This window comes from Haliaeetus leucocephalus, unplaced genomic scaffold, assembly GCF_000737465.1.
Source record: "Haliaeetus leucocephalus isolate CR32 unplaced genomic scaffold, Haliaeetus_leucocephalus-4.0 Scaffold556, whole genome shotgun sequence".
Classification (NCBI taxonomy): Eukaryota; Metazoa; Chordata; class Aves; order Accipitriformes; family Accipitridae; genus Haliaeetus; species Haliaeetus leucocephalus.
In genome coordinates this window covers 4540922-4556584 of record NW_010972992.1, presented here as the reverse complement: position 1 = coordinate 4556584, position 15663 = coordinate 4540922, and the positions used below count along the sequence as shown (strand labels likewise).

General features: G+C 38.5%; 2 protein-coding genes across 8 annotated transcripts in view; both read right to left on the bottom strand.

Moving 5' to 3' along the window:
• The window catches only part of CTNNBIP1 (catenin, beta interacting protein 1), a 36529-nt gene extending 33549 nt beyond the window's left edge, over positions 1-2980 (bottom strand). For both annotated transcript variants that reach the window (XM_010577344.1, XM_010577346.1), the window contains exons 1-3: positions 2904-2980; positions 1622-1740; positions 269-386 (exon numbers count right to left, since the gene is read on the bottom strand). The gene's annotated coding sequence lies outside the window, so the exon portion shown is untranslated. The remainder of the gene's footprint in view (positions 1-268; positions 387-1621; positions 1741-2903) is intronic.
• On the bottom strand, positions 2951-15663 carry LZIC (leucine zipper and CTNNBIP1 domain containing). Of its 6 annotated transcripts, none has more exons than XM_010577351.1 (8): positions 15192-15446; positions 14674-14817; positions 13413-13548; positions 12226-12324; positions 11452-11547; positions 9542-9623; positions 8076-8138; positions 2951-3037 (listed from the first exon to the last, which is right to left on the bottom strand). In XM_010577351.1, the coding sequence occupies exons 2-7, from the start codon at positions 14772-14774 to the stop codon at positions 8080-8082; spliced, it is 573 nt and encodes a 190-aa protein (XP_010575653.1). In that variant the 5' UTR covers positions 14775-14817; positions 15192-15446; the 3' UTR covers positions 2951-3037; positions 8076-8079. The 6 variants fall into 6 exon arrangements, with proteins under 6 accessions (XP_010575653.1, XP_010575656.1, XP_010575652.1 ...); XM_010577354.1 differs by lacking the exon at positions 2951-3037 and adding an exon at positions 3056-6571; XM_010577349.1 differs by lacking the exons at positions 2951-3037; positions 8076-8138 and adding exons at positions 8364-8568; positions 15644-15663 and having other exon boundaries at positions 15192-15443.

Below are 15663 nucleotides of genomic sequence, written 5' to 3'. Positions count from 1 at the left end.
GCGGGAGCGGAGGGCGAAGGCCGCGCCGCTGCGGGGCCCGCTTTTGCCGGGAGCCCTCGGCACAGCTCCCCGGGGGCCGCGGGAGGGCAGCCAGGTCCGGCCGAGCGGCAAACCGGCGGCGGTCATGGGCTACCACCCCCCCGCCCCCCCCTTCCCTATCGCCACGGGCTGCGGCGACAGAGCTTCTCCGTCGGGATAGGTGACGTACGGGAGGCTGGGGGCAGAGGGGGGCAGGCAGGCGAGTTCCTGGTATTAGCCATGTGCTTACCTTGAGAAACATCCTTTGAGTCAGACACTGAAATTACGTGGTGCCGAGCGTCTCCGTGACCTCATGCGAAATTCGCCTCTAGCTGTCCTGTTCAGCGGGGCAAGGCTGAGGAGCACTTCTGCGGTAGTGCCGTATTAGACAGATCACATTAACGTTAAAACAGGTTACGTGACCACTTTCCCGTAATACTATGCTAAGAAAGTTAAAGACGCTGCAAAAATCAGTACAGCTTAATTCAAGCTAATTCAGCAAATACAGAAATTGCCATCTTCCGACAACCTCCAACGAGAATGAATATCCATCTGGTCATACAAGCGCTCAAAAATAAAGTAATCCTTCCCCCAGACAGACTGAAGCAGAGTTAAACCACAGTGAACACAAAGAGAAATTAAAAAAAAAAAAAAAAAGACAGAAGCCATCAAAGGTTCATCAGCCCTGCCATCACCAATATGCATTCTGGTTTCCCACTAGGCTTAACAGTGATGCTGCTTACCTATAATACGCATTGGTGGGGTCAGCAAGGCAAGTATAAAATTCCTGAAGATGAAAAAGCTTTGTGTACTAAGCGTTATCTAATAAAATGCATCTGTTTTACACTTGGTATTTAACTTAATTGCATAAAAACAGTCACAGTAATGAAATAGGTGGCACTTCCTTTAACAGCTTGCCACTTAACGACATCAAAGCCCAATGCCACTGAAATCCATACCCCACTGCCAGTTAATGAAGGTCTTAACATGAAAGCCTATGCAAAGAGCAAAACCAAGCTGCTGACAGGAACAGGAATGGTGCAAATATGCTGGGATCCGAGATCACTAGCACATACCCACAGCACAGCAGGCAGTAATGATTATTAATTATTTAAGACAAGAACATAAGAGCTCCAGCATAAGCTGAAAAAAATATGCAGAAGCATTGCTCTGGGATCCTCCAGTTGGATTACTGTTAATTAGCACAGTACATGAGTCTGAGGGAAAGATCTAAAAGCATCTTATGCTAGTAGGAGCGTATAATTAAGCCATCATTTGCATCTTTGCAATAGTATGAATTTTCTTACTGATAACATCATGGGCAAAACACCATTTTATGACTAAGTATTGTCTAGCTCTCCTAATTTAGCTGGCTGACTGTACAACAGCGTAATGCAATCTTACATAGTATCAATTTAACATCCTGCATTTATTTAGAAAGGGTTTTAGCAGAGAGAGATACTATAAGGCTTCCTCTACCTTTGGAGAATTTTAAGATTTATTTTCTTAAAACACTGAGTCTGAATCAGCTTCTGCCCCATCTTAGTTTGTTACCATCAAGCTTACTGAGATGTTTTAGCTATCAAGCAAGGTGACATCTTACCATTATAGTAGTCACTCGTATCATCGTAAGACATGATGGATGCTCAAGGGACCTCTTAACTCCTAGTTCCGCAACAGATTTAGCAGAATATTGTTCATGTCTCATGGGAATGCACAGACCTTCACAAAGTAAACAGAAGATACCAGTGCACTGCACTTGATCAAATCTATTATCTTACCAATCATCACGCTACTTGCCCCAACCACAAAATGGGAAGAATACAGCTTATCAGCAGCAGGGGAACGTTAGGAAGTTGAATTATCTAAAGGTTAAGTCTTTCTAACATTTTTTACAAGTATTGTGTAAAGATTAGATTTTTGTAAAATAATATCCAACAGATTAAATGGATTTTTCTTTTCAATAGCTTCTAATCTCTTTTGTTTAATGAGGCTGCTGTTTGTTCTAGTTAGCCAAAACTTCATGAAACCTCCTCTGAATCCCTGCTTGACTCACAAAAATTCTCTCAATTCACTCTGTCCTTCTCTGATCTCCAATTCTTTCTTAATCAGCTCTGAAATTCATTTAGGATTCCTTCACAGTACAGCTGTTTCCACCCTCCAAGTCCTTCTGTATTTGTTGGCATCTCCCTCTCATTAAGAGCTTCCAGCAGCATCTGTACACACAAGCCCTGCTTTCATTATCCGATTTAATCACATGCAACAATAATGAGAACTGTTTCTCTCGAAGATGTGTATGGTACCCAATGAGAGAATTGTTTTAGTCTGGAATCTTTTTTTCTTTTGGTAATCTTTTATATACATCAAAATCTGCTCTGATGCAGAAACAGTACAGTGTTTCCTGAAAATTAAATGCAGTTCAACCAATCAACTCTTTGCATATCTGGGACATTATAATAAATGATGTAGGGTCACAACAGTCAGTTGAAATTTCCATGACTAGAGGCAAGCACAACATGCGTAGATTAGAGAGAGTATACTAGAAAAGTAAAGAAATGGTTCAGCTGCCTTAGTTACAATATTTAATGTTTCTACAGACTGTGCAGTGAGGAGGTATGCAGAGGTATTTTAGAGGGATGGGCAAAAAAGGCCTTTAGTGTAAAAAAGGCTATGACAATCTTTTGGGTTTTTTAATCCAGACGTTGTTTGTATGGTAAGAAACCTTCTCAGCTGCATATTTTATTCAAACCCAGAAGCATTCCCAGATGAAATTTGGTATTTACAAAGTTGCAAAGCACACTCTTTTAGGACAACATTACAGAACTTAATTTCAACCTTCACCTTACAAAGATATTAACTGAACAATCAAAAGAAGAACTATTTACCCAGACATTAACACTTCTGTCCACAGGATTTGCAGGTGGTTCTGCCTGATGGTTTTCAGTACATCTGCAATTATTACCAACCCATTTTTGGAGGCATGTCGAAAACATGATCCTAAATATTATCAAGCAGCAAACTATTATGATAGCAAGATCAAAAGAGATGTCCATGATTAGAGCTTATTTTAAAAAGAAACCTGCTATTAAATATATCATGAACACATTACTGAGTTAAATTACAGTAGATATTTCAGTGCATGATACAGCAACGCTTTACATATAGTTATATCCACTAACCTTATGTCTGCATTTCCTCTTTTAAGACCTTATTTTAGAGACTACTTATTCTGAAATATTTTTATTTATCCTGTCAGATAGTGTCAGATACTTTAGGCCATCTTTTCAGATGCTCTGAACATCAGCAGCTCCTGCTTGACTGAGGTGGGAAGCTTGGATATTTAAAAGTTATGGGAGAGAAACCTTGGGCAACATAGACTCCAGTAATTCTCCCCTCTCTGTCACAGGTGTAAAACCCTATTAAAGTAAAGTTAAAAAACCCCTACAACCTCATAGCAAGACAAGGTGTCACATTTTCCATGACTTCTAAAGAAAAACTCCAATATGAGCACTCCTATTCCTCTCTCGGGTAGCTAAGCAGACAGAACTGAAGTAAGAGTTTACTTCCCTAATAGAAAAGACTTCCCCAGAACTCTGTGAGGATAATTTAAAAGTGATGGAAGGGGGGAAACTGGACAATGCCTGCAGGCTTTTATTTCTTTACCATGTAAAAATTGCATTTGTCCTTATATAGGAAGGGAATGGCCATACTGGAAACAAAACCAAATGGTTATTTTTAATTTGCCTACCATTTCAGCCACTAATGATACAGCCTTAAATGCCTGGTCAGTAGGGTATCATTAATACAGAAATCTCTATCAAAATTAATTCAATTTTAACAGGCAAGGTTACATGATGAACTAAGGGATTTCTTAAGATATCTTGTATTTTTCCTTTAAGACAAAGGTAATTTGCTACTTTTCCATTCAAGATCAAAGAAGGGAAATAATACAAGGAGACAAAGACAGAAGAGAGACAGAGCATTTGAAGCTTCAATTTTGTAACACTTTTTGTTTTAGATCAGTACAATCACTAGATTCACCTTCTAGAGAAAGAAGATTTTAAAAGGGAAGTTATATATGGCCAAAAAGAACTCTGGGCAACTTTGCTGATGTGTTTAAAGCTACTGTACTTTATAATTCTTATTTCAGAAGTAAAATGATAAACAAAAAACAAAGCAGTTTTAAACTTCAAAGCAATGTATGATCAATAACAACTTCATAGCACTCGATATTCAAGTATCCTAATCTGTATTTTACTCCAGGAGAGAAAGATGTATAGAGAATAAGTGATGTGCTTGGGTCTAATGCTGAAGCGGGGATGGAACTCAAACATCACAAGCTTGTACATTAAACAACAAAAACATGCTTTCATTTAGGAGTTGTTCTTTTGTTACTAGTTTTTATCTGAGCAAATGATTATTATGATAAATAGATTATGGACTTTTTTCTAGCCCCTGCAGAAACATTTGAGGTACTAGTGGAGGTACATCCCAGGATTATTTGGAAAAATATTTAGCACAGCACACCAATTAACTTACTATGCCTCTGAAATTAATCTAACCACTTCAAGTAGCTTACTTCAGAACTATTTGCTAGGGTCAACATATGAATAGCTTCATACTGGCAACAGCTTCCTTGTTAAATTACATTTATAGTCAGGGCATTCTGCAGGACATATCCAGCCTCTGGGTTACAGCTCTGCTTTCTGACCCTTCACAACTTTTGAGAAGGCAAGTCTGGCCTGGCATACTGAATCTTGCAATAATATTGGTCACTGATCTCAGTCTCATCTTTGTTCATCTAAATCATGAGAGATCTTTTCAAGAACAAAAGGATAAAAAAGGTTAAAAAAGATAGTCAGTCAAGGATAAATTTAATAGGAATTTTACAACTGCCTGCAGTACAGAAACTTTGAAAAAATCTTGAAATATTTGCAAATCCATTAAAAAAAGAGTTTCTCCTGGAAACATACACCTCTCAAACTACAAGGAAAAAGATTTCCCTACTGTACTGTAAACTTACTGTGATCTGTGGGGGTGCTGAGAGATTTAATTTACATACTAATGCTGCAAGCAGGTTGGGGGATGTGGAGGGAGAAGAATTACTTAGCACCAGTAATGAGCAGAAAGGAAAAGAAGGCAGCTACAGTCCCCATGGACTGTTTTGTTTTCAATAATTTTAGACTGTCTAATAACGCCTTTTAATAAGCTGCTCCCAGCTATAAAGCTGCAATCAGCCTTTGTCAGAGAACATAATACTGCCCCAGACAGGAAAATAGTTCTCGTATAATGGACAAAAGACCCCATCTAAATAAAAGCTTCTTAAAAAAAAAAGAAAGGAGAAAAAAGTTCCATCAGTGAAAGACATAAATTATGCTGTCTATACTGTGTATCCTTTCATTTCTAAAATACTAGATTTCAAAAGGATATCTATTAAAGTAAAACACATTGTAAAAAACACATTTTCTGGTTTACTCTACTCCAGTCCTAGTTTACAATTAGACAAACTTGCTTATTTATAGGATATTTATGCCCTGTAAGTGCAATCTAAATTATGACCGATCATGTTAATTTTCTGATTATTGTCTACACTACACACTTAGTCTCTAAGTGACTACTATGTGACACTGAGATTAACATTGCAATAGGCTATCCAAATTTAAGACTATTTCCACTCCACTCACTCAATTCAATGGCAGTTCTTACTGAAGCTCAAGTCTAGCTATAAAAGCCTACAATATATATCTGATAGGTAAAACACAGATGTTCGACTCCGTTAAACATAGGATTCCTCAAAACAGCTGGTCACCTTCACTGCTGACAAACAGAAGTTCGACTCTACTGTTGCCAAAAACAGCTGTGCCACCATAAACTGGAACTGAATCTACCCAACATTTGGGTTTAAAACTTGGTTTATAAACCATTACTAAGTCTAAAAGAATTCAATATCATCCTTTTAGTACATGTATTTCTGAATTTTTATAATTCAAAGCACTAAAAAGATGGAAACGACCACTTTTTTCCTAGGAATTCTTCTGAGATGGCAGTTAGCACATTTTACAGGTCAGTTCAGAAACATGCCTAAAACTTAAATAAGACATGTAGCCAAAGAAAAAAATCGCAACCACTAAAACCAATGGAAAATCTGTTTGTCCTGAAAATACACCTATCACCTTAGCAATATAGGTAGACATCTTCATTTAACCTCTTTTTAATGTCATTTGCTGGAGAGTTAGCATAAACCACCATGGCATTTGGTTATTGTACTTTGCCCTCATTTAAGGAAAAATAAATTTATCACTTAGAAAAAACAGAACATTTGTGGAGTTTAAGCAGCAAAATGGTAGCTTTCTTCTCTTGATACACTTCTGCCCCACCTTACGGGAAGGAGAACTGACTGTATCTATGACTGGCAAGTCACACTTTCTCTGAGGGGTGCCAGATAATAATAGCATGTCAACACACTCACAGCCAAATTTCTCCTTTTGCCAATCAGATTTCATAATGCTTCCTCCGCTTCTGAAGCTCTCCAAAGAAAGGAAGTGCTAACTCCCTGTAAAACATATAGTCCAAAGGATCCAAAACTGTCTAATGTTTGAACTCTTTTTGCACAGAAATAGAGGGTAAATTACTTTTTTTGCATGAAGTCACTTTTTTTGCATGGTGGGGTTTTTTTTTTTTTCATTTTTTGTTACAGCTAGAAGCTGTATACTTTAGCTAGTGGTAAAAGAAGAAAGGGAACAAGTATGAAATTCAGTTAAGAAATGCCTTTTTTTTTGGTTGCCAATATCATTAGATCAGTGCCTGAATATATAACCAGGGTAGGGCAGACCTGAAATGCACATTTATCAAGCTGAAAAAATCTCAGTGAAATACAGGCTTCCAATCAGCTCAGCTCAGACAAAATGCTAACAAGTACTGAATTAAAGTGTGAAGCAGCTAGTACTTCAAGAACAAGATCCCTAATATTGATTTTACACAAAAATAGCTTATCAGGAAATTAAGCACACATCTAGAGTCCCAAGTAGTTTCTCCACATTCAGAGCTAGAAATTCAACAATAGGAGATTTTAAATCCTCCTACACTCTGAGATTATTGAGGATTCTAACTCCTCTGCAGAGGCCCAGGCCCTCCTCTCTCCACAGCACCACCATCTGATAAACAGACTGAGCAACACTTGCACCGATCACATAATGAGAGCTTTCCCCCCCTTTCTAAACTTGTTTCTACTTGCAAGCTATTTCACGCTATCTCAGAAATACTGCAAAATAATGGTAGCATGTAGTTCTACACCCACAGCTAAAGTACAAGGTCACAGAAAAGGCTTCTCATTGCCATTTCCTAGCAATTCCAGGTCTTTCAATACACAAGGTTAAACTACTCCAGAAGCCTCCCTACAGGGCTTCCATTGTTTGTCAGTCAAGGCTAGGACACAATGGTGCTCATTCATGTGCACAGCAAACAAGCAGCTAAGGGCCAATGATCACTATACAGTCTCATTTTGGTTCTTCTGCAAACAGTTTGTAGAAAGATGGCATTTCAAATGAACTACGTCAATTTTTCAAAGCTTCAGTGCATTCCTAGTACAAGCCTCTTAGTAGGGAGTCCAGACAAAAATTAAGACAACTTGAGAGCAACGTGAAGAATCACCCAAAAACCCACTCTCTCATTAGGACGGCTCTTGAATAAGATCTGCTTGCTACAACCACATGCAAAAAGATTACGTTTTAATAGTTAGAGAAAGACACATTCGGAGAAGTTCAGAATAGCTGATTCTTTCCAAAGACAGTCATACCATGCTTTTGTTCTTAGAGTACCACTTAGTTTTCAGCCTCAGAGCTTATATTACTAAGGGGTACAGACACCAAGGTTCCAAAGTGCACTTAAGGCTGTTTACTTCGTATCTTCTGGTTAAGAACCCAAGAGGTTTAGGGTTTGGGTTTTTTTGTTTTTGTTTTGCTTCTCTTTTTTTCAATATGTTAAAAATAGAAAAAACAAATGCAATGTGACAGAAGTCCAATGCTGCTGATAACTGGAGAGACACAAGCCTCACGCACCTCTTCATTGTTTTGCCTTTTCTACTTCAAAACTTGCTAGAGCAAAAACTTTGTCTCCTGATCCTATGAGAGGAAAAAACATTTTCAGTATTAGTAGAAATTGTGAATTTCCTTATATACAATTTAAATCAAGCAAAACATTTGAGATCAAAAGAAATCAAACCTACATTTTGAAAACTAGAACACTTGAGCTAATTTAAAAAAAAAAAAAAAAAAATTAAAAAAAAAAAAAAAAAAAAAAGGAGACTTACTGGCTTGACAGGTCTGAAACCAGCCATGTTGTATTGGGTCTGGCTGGGATGGAGTTACCTTTCCCCATAGCAGCTCTCGCAGTGCTGTGCTTTGTATCTGTAGCTAGCATGGTGTTGGTAACACACCGATGTTATGGCTAATGCTGAGCAAAAAGATTGGGATGGGACATAGCCAGGACAGCTGACCCGAACTGCCCAGATGGATAGTCCATGCCATATGACACCATGCTCAGCAATAAAAGCTAGGTGAAAGGAAGAGGAGGGGGATTTGTTATTAAGGCATTTGTCTTCTGAAGGAACTGCTACACATACTATGGCCCTGCTTCCCAGAAAGTGGCTGGACATTGCCTGCTGATGTGAAGTAGAGGATAAATCTTTTTGTTTTCACTTGCTTCTGTGCACAGCCTTTACTTTTCTTTATTAAACTGCCTTTATCTCAACCCACGAGTTTTTAATTTTATTTTCTCCTCCTGTCCTGCTGAGGAGGGGGAATGAGAGAGCGGCTTGGTGGGCACCTGGTGGCCAGCCAAGGTCAAGCCACCACAAGCACAGATTGCTTCTAACGAAGTACCCTTTTGAACAAAAGGGTTCTCACCTTGCTTACACTCTCAGGAAGAGGAGTACTGAAAGGTAGGTCACAGAGACAGTTTATTTGTACCCTGACCTAGTCTGCATGTTCCTGCCATTCATAGTTCTTTCATCACAATTCTAACTGTAATGCTAGAATGAACTGCTGTGCTTATTTAATGCATATTATAACTGAACTTTTGGTCCTGTCAATATGATTAGTTATGACAATCATGGCAAGAAGAGTTCTTTAAAGCTGTATTTTGACAATGTGCCAATAATTGCCAAATTCTCTGCATCAAGTAGAAGAAAAAGCTCTCCTGAAGAGAGTCATTAATGCAAGAAAGATCTGTATTTAACTGTAAGGGTGGTATCTCTGCTGGAGACAGACCATTCAAGCCTTCAGCATTACAGGCAACATTTGGCATTTTATGGACATTTGGCACTGGATTTATTTGCTGTGTTATTTTTTCCTCATGGATAGCATATCAGAGTTTCATTGTTAATAAAACAGAAAAATGTACATCAAAATGTAATGGCACGAATCTTTTGTTTGTATTTTCTCTTTCATAGGGGAATCACAGGTGTTTCTATTAATCTGTGTTCAGTGAGGCAAAGAAATTGGAAGTCATGAGAACGAAAACTTACCAAGGTCAGTGGAGACTCTCTCAAACTGGCTCAGGGCTGCACCAGCATTTGCCGACAAGAACATCTCATCATCTGGAGTGAGCTAAATTAAAAAAGGCCACAGCTGTGAATTTGGTAGCTTAACTGTGCATATTCCCACCATTGTAATTCCCACCATCTACATGGGCATATACATGAACTATGACAGATTACAGCACTTGTCAGTTTGCAGTTTTTAAGTGGCAGTGTTATCTAACATACTAAAAGCCAAAGTAAAAATGCAAGCTACTCCCCCTACCACTGAATTTTTTCTCAATGGCGCCTGTCAGCCCATGAAGGACAGCATATGGAACACCATACATGCCTCTGCATGCACCACTAAGCTTCAAGCTGACCTCCAGTGGTAATTTTTCATGAAAACGTCACACTGTACCTCTGTACCAAAACTATGCAAGGGAATTCCATTATTTTTTTGTTACGTGGTCAACAGAGTAATGAGCCAAGATCTAAGCTCGCTTCATATCATCTACTGAGAAAACTGAGAATATGAAGTCACTACCAGCTTTGACCATGTTAAGAGTCAATGACCTAGAAATGGTTCTCTTCCTTTCAAGTGACATTTGCACATGTATATTTTGCTTTTATGTATGTGCTCTGATGCCTAGTGACAGATGCCCATAAAATATTTACAGTAATGAAGTAGTAACCTACATTTGGAAGGTTCAGATATTCTAAGTTAAAACTCACTCATTTAAGTAGCCGCAGATATATATCCTTATTAAAACAAAGCATAAGTGTGTCAAACTGTCCACAGTGTTTGCATCAGTTTGTTTATTAAAAATACAAAAATCACGTACAGGCATTCAGAATGATGTTGGAATGCAGGAAAAAGTATGTTATGTGCCTTTGTGGTGCTTTGTAAGCAAGCAGCTAACTACTTAGCATTTTGCACTATTGTGCAGACAAACATGTAATATTTACCATCATTTTTCACATTCACAACAGATGTGAAACTACTAGCCTAGCAAGTCCTCTGTGAAGTAGGTTACTGATCATTTTAAAAGATAAAGAGGTTATGTCGAAGTGTGATGAAGTGGCTTGTCTGAAGTGATCCAAGGAACTCATGCCAGGAGGATTAGATATCTTCATCATTCAGTTCACAGTCTTAACTAGCCTTTTAACCTATTTCCAAAACATTTTCTTCTCTGACAGTCAAGCAATAAAAATATTCTGAGGGAAAGCATTTGCTACTATCATCTATTTGGAATGCAGCTCCTTTTAAGTACTGCACTTGATGTTTTCCATTATATTCCCTCATTTCTTAAGAAAGTTTAAGTACAGAGATACACAGCAACCCATTTTCTTCATGTACTATCAACAAAAAGAAGTAACAACTTCTCCTTCTCCCTCTAGTGGTTAAACCCAGGGATTGTTCTGCTACTGATGGGCTCATTGGGGAAACAATCAGTTTCTCACTCATCTCTCCAATTTATTTATCTTACACCAAGAGGCAGGTATTATCACCAATACAAAATAAGTAAAGCTCAATGTATGTCAAAAGTCTTGGATAGTTCCTGCCAGGTGGATAGGTGGCAGTTAGCCAGTAAAAGACTTGTTTTGTAGCTTTTATAAATATCATCAACTTGTACCAGCTTATATGCAATTCATTCATATGACCCACCAAAGAAAGCATTTTAAAGTAGAAACAGCCTTATATAAATGTACAATACTACTCGATATATGTTCAGTAGTGAGTGCTTCAGAAAGCTTAGCATTAAAATGGAAGGACACTTATATACTACAAAAGCGAGCCGCATTTTATCATTTGCTCATAAACAAAAGCTGTAATTTCTTATTTTAATGATTTCAAATTCCTCTTTAATATACAGATAGAAATCTCTATTCACCTAACTATCATACTTACACCTTACCTTCTCACCAAGCTTTCTGAGGGCAGTCAGGATTTCCACTTTCTGCTGTGTGTATAGGTCTCGTCCCAACTTCCCAACCATTAAGTCTCGGTCCATCTGTATGCCAGGGGGGAAAAGAAGTCAAAACATATAAGCTTCCCATTAGTTTCACTCAATACAACAGAATGAGAAATGCAACAGCCTAAAAATATCATCAGAAAGCATGGTACCCACAGAAGTAAGGGACAGAGCTACCCATTATTTAAACGATGGCTGTGAAATTTTTCTGAACATTCTGCAAATACTCTTTGCGCCTAACCTTAGCATTCTTGATTTCTCCAAACTTGAATCTCTTTTAATCAAAGACTGCTATTCATTTGAAATTATGGATTCCTATACCACTGATACACACAGGAATCACATTTAATTTCACTTTATCTGGATCTCAAGTTCAGTCCAGATCTCCGAAACATCTAGTGCACTCTCCAGCCCCTCAGTAGAATTACAGACTCATACTCTTCAGATTTTCTATTTGCAGTTATACTCAGTTCACTATTTGTTAATCACATTTTTGTCTTGAAGAGCAAGACAGAAGATAATTCAAGAAATACACATTATTCCCGTTACCTCAATAAATACTTAAATCTGAACAAATTCTAAGAGAGAACTTCTCTATCTCTTTATGATGCTGCCACCAAGTTTTCTAACACACTTGGTGCTCTCCTTGCAATCATTACATATTTAAATCAGTCTAGCACAAATAAACAGTTTTTACAGTAAAACAGAAACCTTCACCTCTGCCAACCTTGTCCTCAATTGCCGTGGTTGTTTCTTTGCAAACATTCTAATTACTTCCGGAGTTTTAAATGCTTGGCTGATGGCTGCTTGTATTGCCTACAAGGAAAGAGCAAGAATGACCAGAACTAATAGCAGTCACAAGCTATAGCTGTATGACAAGATTAATGAAGGCTGGAAAGCATCATTAGTATCCTCTGCATCATTTGATACAGAGAGCTTTTCTTTTTTTTTGCATAACCATGGAATTGAGATGAAAAAAATACATGACCTTTATGCAGGGCTTGAAAAATCCACTCATTAGTGCAACTACACTGAGAAAGAGCTCTGAAACTTTTCATTACAGTCCAGGTCTTCATTTCTAATAATTTCCAACATCTTCCTAATATTAGCACATCACAAGTGGATGTGCTATGCTACCTTTATCAGTTTCAATGCCCACACTGATGATTACAGCTCTTCTAAGGGTAAGAATGTAAACGATGAGGTAAATCTCCTACTGTTATTCAAAATCCTCTACAGAGTATCAAAACTATTATGATTAAATCTCACCACAGTTATGTTTGGACAAATCATGATCTCTCTGGAAACAAAACCCTAGATCATATGGCTCAAAAGGAACAAATCATGCTCTAAATAAACATTTCAAAAGAGAGAAAATAGATCAGAAGTTTGGAAGTCAGAATAAAATAAGATTCATTCACTAAAAGAACTTAAAAGTTACACAGTTACTCCTACAGCCTTTTCATTTGGACAGGACTGAATTTGAAACAAATGAGCAATAAGAGCACAGGAAATGCTGTCTTTATGCTTTCTAACAAACAGGCATGAACTTTATTTCTCTTGATATTTATTGTCCTGGATTGTCTCTTTAATATTAATTTGTATTATTTTATGTTATTTTCTACTATTAAGGATCTGATATATTTAGTCCCTGCAGTTTCCCACAGTTTTCTTCCTATAGTGTTATGGTTATAATTCTTCAACATTTTTTTTTCCTTTTAAAATGAAGAGACCTAATCAAGGTTTTATATGTACACATGTATTAAATAATAAAAACATTAGATACCTAGATCTAGCTTTCACATATGCCTGTCTGAAAATTATAATGAACCACTTGTATCTATTTTCTGTTTCACTGAGTCCAGGCAGAACATGAACTATTTTTAGTAACACATCATCCTTACCAGCTGCATCCCGCTGAGCTCGTCCACCAGAGTCATATCTCCAGACATAATCTTCTTGAGGGAGTCATTGATCTCACTCAGCTGTTCTAGAGTTTCTTTTTTGGTCTCTTCATACTCATCTGCGTCCAGCTCGTCTCTAAAGAAGATCCAGCAAGACACATCATTAATTCATAGGATTAAACCTGAGATGTAACATGGAAAAAAGGACATCAGGGAATATCATGAAATATGTTTCCTCAGACAGCAATGAAAACATTCACATCACTTCAGATTATTCTGCTCTAGCCCTCCTAGCTGTTATTTTGGTTAATACATATGTAGTCATCTTGGTTTTGCACCACCTCCTAGCCACCTATGCAGTTATGATGTTTGTGTGAAGTCACTCGTATTAAAAAGGACCTGACAAATACAAGATACTCAGCACTTGGTGCAGTATTTAAAAGCGTATTTTGGATCTCAACAAAAATACGCAGTGAGATTGTCTTGCTCAAAGCTACGGTGAATGAAATGATCTGAGAAGCCTATCTCCTCACCCAAAACCAAACAAGTCATTCAGGAATAACTGATCCTGCTGTCTAAACCTCGTCCAGTTCAAAGAACAGCACTAACAACCCCCAGCAGTTACAAATGTTCTTGAAAAAAATATGTACTGCTTGGACAAGTTAGAATTATAGTCAGAGAAAGCATCTAAAACCACATGGCACGTTTAAGTGCAAGTACTGACACAGAAAAAAACCCAAACCTTCTCCTTGGTAATTCAATCTATCTCAAATTTTATTAGCCCACAAAAAAACCTAACACAAAATCACATAAAACAGATCACATGAAAATGTTAGACGAACTAAAAAAAAACCCCAAAACAACAAACCAAACCCCAACATCCGTAATTATAAGACAAAACAGACAAAAAAACCTATTTGCTAACTGCCATTAAAAAAGCCCATATGAAAACTGTGAATTCTGTGAACAGCTATTAGAAGTTAAAAAGTCACACTGAAATACAAAATTTCAAAGAAAACAGTAATGAGTATTTTTGCCCGCATTTTCCTCAAGAAATAGAACGATGTTAATAAAGTTGTTTTTTTGAAATAAGTTTTACTACCTAACACAACCTTCCTACTTAATTTAAAGAATATAAAGCCACAGCAAAACACAAAATAAAACAAAACAACCCACAAGGTTTTTGAAAGGTACCAATTTCTTCTGCCAACCACTTCAGAGAAATATTACCATATAAGAGGAAAGCATCTATTTTTACTACCTGCATTCCTCCAGATCTTGAAGCTGCTGCATTAATCTATCCAACTGCTCTTCCAAGTTTTGTTTTAGTTTACTGGTCTCTATTGTTCCTCTTGAAGCCATTTTCTGTTTTCACATGAAAACTTTAAGCTGTTACATGACACTCCTAAGAGAAAGAACATTTTATTGTTGTGTATCAACAACTTAAAACTTATTTTAAAATGCTCCAAGTATCAAGAAAATTATGCAGTATCTTGAGGAAGTGTCTAATCAAAACACTTAGGAGATGCTTGCAGTGGAAATACAGAAATGTTAGGCTGGGTCTACGGGATCGTTGTCTTTGTAGCAAAAGGCAGCTCACCAAGTTAATAACTCAAACAGCCACGGCACAGAAAAAGAAACACGTTTCAAACCAAGGAACAATTACTGAAATACTGAGGCCCCGCTAGATGTAACAACAGATTCTACTCTTCAACGGCCCCTTGGGAAACTATTTAAGAGACAACAACCCGGATGCAGGTGTCTGAAGCACGCAAACACCTTAGATAGGATCGTTCGCCGTGGAAAACTAGTGGACTCTAGAGGAAACCCGTGCTTCTTCGGGCATCAAACAGGAGCAGACAGGTAGCTGACGGCAGCGATCAGTGGGATCTCCCGGGTGACGCACCGGCTCACCAGCCCCGGACCAGCAAGTTCGCGGGTCTGCAGTAACGCCAAGGGCTCCGGCAGCCAGGCAAACAAACGCGATCCTCCCCGCCGGAAAGGTGCGAGAGAGGGCAGCGAACAGGAGGCCTGGGGGGAAGGAGAACCGAGAAGAAGGCACTTAGGCGCCACCCGAGTCCTGCCTGCCCGCCTGTCCCCGAGGCCAGGCTGCAGCCCGGCCCTTCCTCCTTCGCGCCCGCGGTTCGCGGAGGCGACCCCGCGCCAGGCCCGCTCCTGCAAGGCAGAGCCGCACGCAGGGCAAGGAGGCCGCGACCGCCCTCCCCGCCCGCCTCGGCCCCGCACGCCGCCC